The 11,974-nt window shown below is 38.4% G+C and overlaps 1 protein-coding gene across 1 annotated transcript in view; it reads left to right on the forward strand.

The window, feature by feature from the left end:
• UBE2D2 (ubiquitin conjugating enzyme E2 D2) overlaps nucleotides 1-11,974 on the forward strand; it is a 61,189-nt gene that overhangs the window by 33,090 nt on the left and 16,125 nt on the right. The window contains exon 2 of the mRNA XM_007461442.1: nucleotides 10,705-10,768. Coding sequence (XP_007461504.1) covers nucleotides 10,705-10,768 — 64 coding nt within the window. The remainder of the gene's footprint in view (nucleotides 1-10,704; nucleotides 10,769-11,974) is intronic.

An 11,974-nucleotide genomic window follows, 5' to 3' on the forward strand; every position in this document is an offset into this window, starting at 1 on the left:
TGTGGGGGATGGGGCTTAGGCTCAAGGAACAGAAGGGGCCCAGGCCTGCCCCCCAGCCTGGTCTCAGAGGGCAGGGGACCTCACCTGGGCACTAGCAGGCTTCCTGGGCTCAAGAGGACAGGGCAAACGCCCTCCTCTCCTCTTCTGCTCCTCCAGTCTGGGGTCTGAGAGGGCCTCTCCCACCTGCCTCCCCTGATCTCCCCAGCCTCCCTCCTATGCCTCCAAGGACCCATGTGGCCTGGAGGGCAGGGGATCGGCCTAGGAGCTCAGCAGGCTCCCCTGGCCCAAGTGGGTGGGGCAGTTGCCCTCCATTCCTCTCCCGCTCCTCCTGGATGGCCCCTCCAGCCTGTCACTCCTGATCTCCCTGGCCTCCTTCCTATGCCCCTAGGACCCACACGGCCTAGGTGGGGCTTTAGATAGGGAAGGAAGCAGCTTGGGAGCTCAGCAGCCTCCCCTGCCTGAGTGGGCCAGGTGATTGCCCTCTGCTCCTCTCCTGCTCTTCCCAGAGAGTCCCTCCCTCCTGCCTCTCCTGATCTCCCTGGCCTCAGGGGCGCTGATCTTGTCTGACCTCCACTTCTTCTCCCCGCTGGGTCCCCCTAGTCCTACCGGTTCACTTCAGGGTTCCTCCCATCGCCTCGGGGTTCAGAGTCCCCCACCAGCGGCCAGTAGATACCCTAGTTGTGGGGAGATGCTAACTCCACATCTTCCCACACTGCCATCTTGACTCCTCCCTTGACAATTTTTAACTTCAGGTTCATAATTGGGTTAATTATATCCATTGTCAGAATTTCATATTGGTTTCTGCTTTGTGAAACTCTAAATGTGCCAAAACAAATATGAATCCCTTATAACTCAGCTGTAATTTATAGAAATATTAGGGAATTTGCTGGCGGTACAGTGGTTAGGACGCAGTGCTTTCACTGCCAGGCTGGGGTTCAATACCTGGTCGGGGAACTAAGATCCCGCAAGCAGGCCGGCCAAAAGAAAGAAAGAAAGAAAGAAATACCATATAAGTCTGAACTCACAGCTTCTTTCCTATAGTTGAGTTTTCCCACTTACAGAGTAGTGATAGCCCTCATTATACTCTGACTTCCTGACTCCTGCCTCCTTTCTTCCCCTACCCCTGCCCCTTTATTCAAGCCCTGGTTGCATAATTAAAGTCAATAATGAGTCTAAAGAAAGAATTTTCTTTAAAATTTTGTAATTCTTTTAATTCCTTGTTTTACCTTAGGGTAATCAGGATCTCCTTTGTTACATAGAATTTTAGATCATGTTGACTTTATATGTATAAGTACAATAAGGTTACCTTGCTTATCTTTCTTTTCTAGGTTGTGATATGAGTAGTATAAGGTTTCAGTATTTGAACATTTTGTAGTACAACAGATAGGATTATATAAATGACAAATATTGCTAATATCTTTATGTAGCATATCATTTCCCTTTTAAAAGATATGTCCTTTGTGAGAAAAGTGCTTTTCCCCCTTTTTATCTAGAAAAAATGTTTTAAGCCAGAGACACATCAGCTATCTATTTGATCACTACGAAGCTATCGACATTGTCATACAAATAGCACTTGTAAGGATTTCCTGGAACTTGACAAAAGTAACTTAAAAAAACAACAGAAAAAACCAGTCTCCAGAAATTAATAGAATCATGTAATCGGCTTAGAAAGGGCATTTATGTTGTATTAACCGTATCTGAAAAGCTACTCATAGTGAGCTTTTTCTTGCTATAAGCATTCTCTTAAAACATTTTGAACAGAACATTATGAATGTATTTAATACCACTGAACTATATGCTTTAAAATGGGTAAGGTGGTAAATTTTATGTTTGTGTATTTTACCACACACAAAAAAAACCACACTGAAGTAATTTATAGTCCAGATGTGAGAGACAAGGTGTAGATAACTTTAGGAAAGTATTAGCCGTGTTGTGTAGATTTCTCTATGTCATGCTTAAAATTCCTTTATTCTACAACAATAATATTTCTTTGGGATAAAAAGTGTTCTTGATTCCTTCAGACTTATGTCGGACTTTCCCATGGGCGTTAGGCATTTTGTGAGAATAAAATCTTGGGCAGGGAACGGGGCATTGGAAGAATGGGCCAAGGAAGGAAGCAAAGCCGGCTTCTGTGTCCAAACAATAGTGTTTTCTTTATGCAGGACTTCTTTAGAACCTTGAATATTCTTATAAGTGTGTGGATTATAACATTTCCCAAACTTATTTCACCCCTAAATCTATAACCAGACCATGCTATTTTAGTTTAACTTCCTTGTTTTATAGATGTGAAAGTTCTGATCTGGAGAAGTTGAATGACTTGCTTAAAGTTACCTAAGAGCAGAATAATGAGAAAACGTCAAAGGATATATATATATATATATTTTAAACACAAATACAAGTTTTGTTGTTGTTTTGTTTTGTTTAATATTTATTTATTTATTTGGCTGCACTGGATCTTAGTTGCAGCACGTGGGATCTTTAGTTGTGGCATGTGAACTCTTATGTGGCACGTGGGATCTATTTCCCTGGCCGGGAATAGAACCCAGCCCCCACCCCCACCCCCACCCCTGCATTGGGAGTGTGGAGTCTTAGCCACTGGACCACCAGGGGAGTCCCATCAAAGGATATGAAGACTTGGAAAAACTGAATTCTGCCTGTTGCCCCTGCTGATATCAGCAAGAACATAAACAGGTTGTAGAATAACCATTATAATCTTTATGGAAACTTATTTTCATTAACATAGTTACACATGAAATGGTTAATTTCCAATATTTATAGAAGGGTTGTCAAATGGTGGTGAATGAAGATTCAGATGGAAGATAGCGTCTATCACGTTCATTTCTATGCTCTTGGATGTTGGCAGATGAATTGGCCTCCTGGTTAAGCATGTTCTAGGGATAATTTTCCCTTCTCTAGGCAGTGATCAGGTTTGCAAGTTCCAGTGTGTTGAACAGTACACTTATTTTTGCTTGTGTGTATGGATTGAGGAAATAATTTTTTAAAACCCATACATAGTAAAAGGCATCGGTGCATGGTTAAAAAGGGGGAGGGGTACTTGTTATTTAAGTCAAAGAAGTGTTTAGCTTGAAAAACTCATGTGAGTACAAGAATGTGTGTATAAATATTTACCAAAGCATTGTAATAGTGAAAAATAGGAAACAAATGTCCATCACTTAAAGAAAGGAAACATTATTGGTTTAGACACCCACTAGCAAAATGGACAGCAGTAAAAAGGAATAAACTATAAACTAGATCCTCATGGAAAAATATCTTACTATGTTGAGGAAAAAGCAAAGTGTAGAAGAATACATGCCATGTAACATTTTTAAATAAAAGTTTAAAAACATGATAACAAAGCTACGTTGTTTATGGACACATAGAAAAGTATAAAAGTATGCAAGAGAATGATAAACACTAAATTCAGGGTAATCATTACTTTGGAGTGGAAAACAAAGGGGACTTCTTAAAGATCCAGAGTTGATACAACAATGTTTAGATTGGGCAAAGCTGGGTCATAGGTTTGTGCTGGGTATTTTCTATACTTTTAGTTGACTTGAATTTTTTGAAAAGAGTACAGACTTTAATCTCAAATAAGGTTACCACTTCTGCTTATACTGAGTTCAGGGAAAGATTGGTATTGATACATGTTTCCATCAGTTTGTCTGTCTTTAAAATAGAAGGCAACATTATTAAGAGGGAAATAGAAAATATTAGAGTACCAGATTCTATAATTTGATATTTTCGGAAATTAATTATAATAATTTTCTTTCAAACTCATCTAGGGTAACTGAGTTACTAATATTTCCTAAGTTTTAAAAATTTGTAATTTTAAATACTCTAGCAGTTAATTTTTAAATACTAGCTTCAAGTATTATGCTGGACACATAAGTTAACATTTCTGTTGCAACCCTGGTAAGATAGGAGTGCAGCAGGGAGAATGCAGTACTATGGTAATGACAGACTGCTTCCCTTCAGTGTGTCTTGAAAACGTGGAACATACCTTATCTTTCTAAGTCTCATCCCTTTCTTTTTTTTTTTTTTAAATTAATTTTTAAATTTTTGGCTGTGTTGGGTCTTCGTTGCTGTGCGCCGGCTTTCTCTAGTTGCAGTGAGTGGGGGCTACTCTTCGTTGAGGTGTGCGGGCTTCTCTTGTTGCAGAGCACGGGCTCTAGGCGCGCAGGTTTCAGTAGTTGTGGCACGTGTCTCACCCCTTTCTTGATTTCTTCATTTTGTGCTATCATGTTGCCCTTCACCTTCCCTTCACTTTCAGTTTTGCTGGTAGTGAGTTTTCTAGCATTGTCTTCTGTATCTGATGCTTAATTTGTCCAACATAAAGGCAGTCAGGATTTAGTATACATCATAATTTTCTGGGGGACTTGTTAAAATGCACATTGTTAGGCTACACTGCAGAGTTTCTGATTCAGTAGGTCTGGTTGGAGCCTGAGAATTTGCATTTCTAATAAGTTTTCTTGTGATAATGGTGTTGCTGTGCCAGGACCTCATTTTTGAGAACTACTACTTATCTAGCTGTTCTTTCTTTGCAGTTCATCCATCTTAAAAGGAGGTTCAGCTTGATTTCCTGGGCAACATAGTTTCTCAGACATTCTAACTTGTACATTTCTAGTATTTTTTAGATTCAGACTAAAAAGACATGATATGGTAGAACATGTATAGTAGAACACCATGTCCTTACTCTAATTACTAATTACATGTTTTACTTGAGTTGGATACTTTGTGTCTTTTTTTTTTTTTTTTTTTTTTGTGGTTCGTGGGCCTCTCACTGTTGTGGCCTCTCCCGTCGCGGAGCGCAGGCTCTGGACATGCAGGTTCAGCGGCCATGGCTCACGGGCCCAGCCGCTCCGTGGCATGTGGGATCTTCCCGGACTGGGGCACGAACCTGTGCCCCCTGCATTGGCAGGTGGACTCTCAACCACTGCGCCACCAGGGAAGCCCTGTATATTTTTTAAAAAATAAAATTGGGATTGGTCTAGATGATCTCTTCTGGTGTTGAATCATAATTTCTGCTTAAATCTTCTCATATCCTGATTAACACCACCAAAGATCCTTGATTTGTACAGCAAAATTTAGAACTATTAAAAATTGACTTTGGGGCTTCCCAAAGTCAGAAAAAAAAAGTCAAAATTTGAAGCCAATTTTATGTGAAAGTAACTATAACCTCTCATTTTCCCATCTTGTTTCTCTCACCATATGCCATAGGGTAAAGACCAAAATGGTGAAACAAATCTGTATTCCATGCAATCTGTATTTTGCTTCATAATTGTTAAGACTGTGGAAAGAGGTTTTTTAAAAATAGCTAATAGTAGCATTAATTTTTACCAACTAATGACCTATTTGAGTATTTAAGGACACAGTGAAAGGAAACTACATATCCCTTGCAGGACCCCCTCCCCACAGAGCTAGGAAGTTTCCTTTCTTTCTTTCTTTCTTCTTCCCCCCCAACCCGCACCCTGCATTCCCTGCAGTGGAAGCATGGAGTCTTAACCACTGGGGCACCAGGGAAGTCCCAGGAAGTTTCCTTTCTTTTTGCTGTAGTGCTATGATACAGAAATATTTGAGGCTTAGAGACTTTAGCGTTCTGTTTTCTTTAATAGTGGTCCCTTTTAAAGAAGGGGTAATCCTTTGGAAAGTAGGTATTCTTAAGGAGTCATATAAGGCATTATAATCATTCCTGTGTATCTCTTCATTGGATTTCATATTCCTGAGCCAAGAAAGGTAGTATTAGGAAATGTATTTAAAAGTTTGTCTAGAGAATGGACTTAAGGATACGGGGAGGGGGAAGGGTAAGCTGGGACAAAGTGAGACAGTGGCATGGACATATATACTCTACCAAACGTAAAATAGATAGCTAGTGGGAAGCAGCCCCATAGCACAGGGAGATCAGCTCGGTGCTTTGTGACCACCTAGAGGGGTGGGAAAGGGAGGCTGGGAGGGAGGGAGATGCAAGAGGGAAGATATATGGGGATATATGTATATGTATAGTTGATTCACTTTGTTATAAAGCAGAAACTAACACACCATTGTAAAGCAATTATACTCCAATAAAGATGTTTTTAAAAAGTTTAAAAAATAATAAATAAAATATAAAAGTTTGGGGACTTCTCTAGTGGTCCAGTGGTTAAGACTCCGCACTTCCACAGCAGGGGGCATGGTTTTGTTTGATCCCTGGTCAGGGAACTAAGATCCTGCAAGCCGTGGGGCACGGCCAAAAAAAAAAAGTTTGTAGTGAATTAAACCTTACTTGAAAATAATTAAATTAATTTGTGTAAGGTTTTGGGGCTGTTTGAACTAAGATAAGAAACACTTGGGAAAGTTGCAGAGAATCAAAATTGTTTATAACCCTTAATCTTTAAAAATAACAGTTCTGCTGTATACCTATAAACAAGGGGAGTGTACACCATCAAAGAAAAGAATTTTAATTGAGAACTATTTAGTAATATCCAGTTTATTCCCAAAACAAGACCTTTATTTTAATTTTTTTTAGATTTCAAAGAAAGATTATAAAATCTTTTTAGAAATTGAGGATTCTGTCAAAGTTCTCTCCTCCCTCTTTTTTCTAAATTTAATTATATATACTTTATTTCTCTATTGCTCTTTCTGTAGAAAAGTTTTTCAATAAACAGGAAAATTCCTTGGTTTTGGGTTTTGTCTTAGCCCTACTCTCAATCCCAGTAATGTGTAATTTGCTATATGATATACAAGACAAATCTGAATACTATTTGTTTTAGAATAAGAAGTCAAGGAAATTAATGTATAGGTATAAAGGCATATGATAAAGCCAACTGTTAAACAAAAAATAGCCTGATGTGTTAGGGTATTTTTTTCTGCCCAAGTGATCTGTCTAGATCAGTGCCTTTATTTAATTTCAAGATTCATCTTTGTTTTGTTTTTGGCGCCACTCGGCTTGCAGGATCTCAGTTCCTTGGGCCACGGCAGTGAAAGCCTGGAATCCTAATCACTAGGCCACAAGGGAACTCCCTTCAGTTTTCATCTTAATGCAGGCACATCAAATTTTGTAGCTTCTGTGTCTATTCAGCCTAACTGGCTTTTCACTATTTTGAAATGAGATGGTCACAGCTTTTAATAGCTATTTTATTTTAATCCAAATTTGTAGTCAGAACTGGTAAGTTATTTTTTTTAATATAGATTTATTTAATTAATTAAATTTTTAATTTTTTGGCTGCATTGGGTCTTCCGTTGCTGTGCACAGGCTTTCTCTGGTTGCGGCGAGCGGGGGCTACTCTTTGTTGCGGTGTGAGGGCTTCTCATTGCGGTGCCTTCTCTTGTGGCAGAGCACAGACTCCAGGCGTGCAGTCTTCAGTAGTTGTGGCACACAGACTTAGTTGCTCCGCAGCATGTGGGATCTTCTCGGACCAGGGCTCGAACCTGTGTCCCCTGCATTGGAAGGTGGATTCTTAACCACTGCGCCACCAGGGAAGCCCCTGGTAATTTATTTTTCAAATAGGCAATAAATACACTTGTTAAAAGGTATAAAAGGAATACATATAGTTCCTATTCTTACCCCCAAAACAGACTTTCCTTCTGAAGGCAAATACTGTGAACTAGTTTCTTATGTATTCTTCAGAGATATTTTATGCATATACAAAGATGAATGGATATATGCTTTTTTAGTAAACAACTTTGATATATATTATATGCAATAAAATTCAACAATTTTAAGTATACAGTTTGAGTTTTAATAAATATATACACAGTTTTGTGGTCCCTATGAAAATCATGGTATAGAATATTTCCATAACCCCCCAAATTTTCCTCATGTCCCTTTGCAGTTCAATCCCCTCCAGCTCTCTCTAGCCCCTGAAACTATTGGTCTGCTTTCTGTCACTATAAATTTACCTTTTTTAGAATGCATATCAGTGGAATCATACAGAATATAGTCTTTTTATGTCTGACTGATTTCACTTAACATTATGCCTTTGAGATTCATTCATATGAGTGCCTTGAACCAAAGAAGTGTTGAATGAGTATGTTAATTGTTTATTAGCTTAAGTTTGGGTTAAGGTTTTTTAAATTAATTATATCATACTGGCTCATGAAGTGGACTGATGGATTTTTTTTAATGGCTCAAATTTTTTTCCTTTCAGTTTTATTGAGATGTAATTGACATACTATATAAGTTTAAGATGTTCAGCATAATGATTTGACTTACATATATCATGAAATGATAACCATGGTAAGTTTAGTGAATATCCATCATCTCATAGATACAAAATAAAAGGTAAAGAAAAAAATTTTTTTCCTTGTAATGAGAACTCTTACGATTTATTCTCTTAACTTTCATGTATAACATATAGCAGTGTTGGGACTTCCCTGGTGGTCCAGTGGTAAAGAATCTGCCTTCCAATGCAGGGGATGCTGGTTCGATCCCTGGTTGGGGAACTAAGATCCCACATGCCGAGGGACAACTAAGCCTGTGTGCCGCAACTATTGAGCCCACGTGTTCTGGAACCCACGTGCCACAACTAGAGAGAGAAAAAACCCGCATGCCACAACTAGAGAGAAGCCCACGCTCCACAATGAAGAGCCCGAGCGCTGCAACTAAGACCCAACGCAGCCAAAAATATAAATAAAATAAATAAAATATTTTTTTTAAATACAGCAGTGTTAACTATATTTATCATGATGTATATTTACATACCTAGTACTTATTTATCTTATAACTGGAAATTTGTACCTTTTGACTAACTCACCACCTTCCCTCACCTCTGATAAACAAATCTGATCTCTTTTTCTATGAGTTTATTTGTTTGTTTTTGAAGTATAGTTGACCCACAACACTATGTTAGTTTCTGGTGCACAACATAGTGATTTGATATTTCTGTATATTACAAAGTGATCACCATCTGATGAATCTTATATTCACTTAGATAAATGTTAGTCAGAAGTAGATTAACTTTTTGTTTCAAATCAAGCAAGCATTCTTAGTTATAGTGACCTTTATTACAAATGTTTGGGAATAGGAACTGTACAATAGGTTATTTTTTGTTTGTTTTCCTCCTTGAGATGGGCAAGGAATCTCTGTTGTAGAGAAATACAAAATCACCAAATTGAGATACGAAAGAAAGTAAATATTGTTAAATCTTTATCTCAACCCCAGCCCTTTAAAAAACAAAACAGAACTTTATTTCTATACTTTATGCTTTATCCTCCAAGCTAACAGACAGGATAAAACAGGATAATTGATGTACCCAAATGGCTGATTGAATAACTCAAAAGAAGGGACTTACAGAAATATCTGTGTGTTGCAAGTTGATAAGTTTACTTATGTAACTCATTAATAAGATTTGAGATAGTTTTTATTGTACTTTTAATAGATTTTACTGTTTTTACTGTTCTGGTTTTAACATATAATTAAAACTAGTCCTCCCTCAGAGCTTGTTTTTATCTCAAATACCAAGTCAAGGGGAAAGGGAATATAGTATGATTTCCTGCTTTGTGGTTTTTCAGGCATCCCCACCCAGTAACAAATCTCAAGTTTGTGCGTTCTTACGTTAAAATAGCTAAGAAGCTGGCATCTGGTTGTGGAGCATTACTACAAGTAGTTCCATCTCTGATTACAAAACTTTATGATGGGTTATATTCAGCCAGCTTTTGTAATATATCCTTTTTGTTTGTTTGTTTGTGTTTTGCAGTATGCGGGCCTCTCACTGTTGTGGCCTCTCCTGTTGCGGAGCATAGGCTCCGGACGCGCGGGCTCAGCGGCCATGGCTCACGGGCCTAGCCGCTGCGCGGCATGTGCGATCTTCCTGGACCGGGGCATGAACCCGTGTCCCCTGCATCGGCAGGCAGACTCTCAACCACTGCACCACCAGGGAAGCCCTGTAATATATCCTTTTTTAAGTTTTTTCTACTACCTTTGAAACCTTGGTAGAGGATATGAGCTGAAAAAATACCAGCATCTTGTCAGATGGTTCCGTGTAATTTGGAACATTTATGACTTAAAGAGTTTGTCTCAAGTATAACCTAATGGTTTTAAGGTACAAAAACCAGCCTATGGGGACTTCCTCTGGTGGCGCAGTGGGTAAGACTCCGCCTGCCAATGCAGGGGATATGGGTTCCATCCCTGGTCCGGGAAGATCCCACATGCCGTGGAGCAACTAAGCCCGTGTGCCACAAGTACTGAGCCTGCGCTCCAGAGACTGCGTGCCACAACTATTGAAGCCTGCATGCCTAGAGCCTGTGCTCTGCAGCAAGAGAAGCCACTGCAGTGAGAAGCCCAGGCACTGCAATGAAGAGTAGCCCCCACTCGCTGCAACTAGAGAAAGCCCACGCACAGCAACGAAGACCCACTGCAGCCAAAAAAATAAAATAAAATCTTAAAAAAAAAAAAAGCTGTTGATCTTTTTTGAAAACTAATAAGTTTTTACTTAAAAACAGTTTTTGTGGTTCTTTAGTACGATACTTGTTTACCTTCCTTATATTTAATACCTACTAAACTCCGAACGAAGCAAAAATGATTACTTGTATAAACATATATTTGCATTCAAGAATCCCAAATAATGAAATCCCAAAGATTTCATTAATCTACCCTTCTCTCACTTTGAAGGAGTGCTCCTAAAAGAGCTTTACTGGTGGGACAGAGAATGTTGGTAACAGTGACAATTTTATTAATGGATAAAAGTTATATTTATGTTGAATACATTTCTTTTTTCTCTCCTTCTTAAGGAATTGAACGACCTGGCGCGGGACCCCCCAGCACAGTGTTCAGCAGGTCCCGTTGGAGATGATAGTAAGTATGTAAAAGGAATGATAGAGTGAAACATAAAACAGCATAAAAATCTGCCTCTGGGACTGATAAATATACATCTCTTAAGTTTATTTTGTGTGAAGAGATAATTATGCAGTAGGGAAGAGGCAGTATTTACCTTTACTTGCCCATTGAAAGGTGCAGTTTTATGTGTATCCCATCATCTTCTGTACTGTTTATTACATTTTGAACCTCTTCTGCCAGACATTGTCTGTGTAGTTGTCCTGGCTCCTTCTTATCTGTCCTTTGTCCCTTCTGGGTATTTACTTGAGTCAAAATATTCGAGCTTTTACCTACAGCAAGCTACTGTTCTTTCAGTAAGATAATACTAAAGATGATGGGGGGGGGTATGTGTGTGTATATGTATATGTGTATATGTATGTATGTGGGTCTGTGTCTGTCTTTCTATTGACTCATACTCGTGAAGACAGCTACAATTTATTTTTAATGTCCAGTTTATCTCCTTAATCCTGTCTAAAATAATCTATTGTACTTATCATACATGTTGGATAATAATTTTGTTTTTGTTCCACTTTGTCTCAACACAGCTTTTTCCCCTTATACCATCTTTTATCCTTTTTAAAATGGAGGATATTTGAAGAGGCTGTGCCTTGTAACACAAAACTAATTCACACACAAAAAATGCAACATTTAGCAAATAGGGAAAAAATGGAATATACTTGGAGTATACTTGGAAACATTTGTGTAAGAGAAGTATATAGATTAAGACAAAAAATAAATGAGGTTATATTAGTTTGTGTGTAAATTAATTTTTTCCTTGTTTTTCTTAGATTGCTGTTTTGATCTCCTAAATCCTTAAGAACCAAAGCAAAGCCCTTGTACAAGGACTGCTTTATAGATAAAACAGATGTTATAAATTATAAGATTAAGTACTTGTGATGAAAAATCCCATTTATGTTATGTTTAGACCTGTCCAGTATGAGTAACTATAGTATTTGATACCAAACAGGACAGAACAAGTACTTAAACACACATTATCTCATTTACGCCTCACAATTCTTTTAGGTCATTGGGATAGAAATTGTAAACTATTTTAGAGAAGAATCTGGTGAGAGGCTTGTGGAGGTTCCGGAAGTGGACTCATTCTCAGGTTTTCTGATTCTACTTTTGTCATTTCACGGTTATCATATAATCCATCTGCATCAGTGTGGTCATTCAATTGAAAGA

The sequence above is a fragment of the Lipotes vexillifer genome, unplaced genomic scaffold (genome assembly GCF_000442215.2).
Source record: "Lipotes vexillifer unplaced genomic scaffold, Lipotes_vexillifer_v1.1 scaffold217, whole genome shotgun sequence".
NCBI classification, from domain to species: Eukaryota; Metazoa; Chordata; class Mammalia; order Artiodactyla; family Lipotidae; genus Lipotes; species Lipotes vexillifer.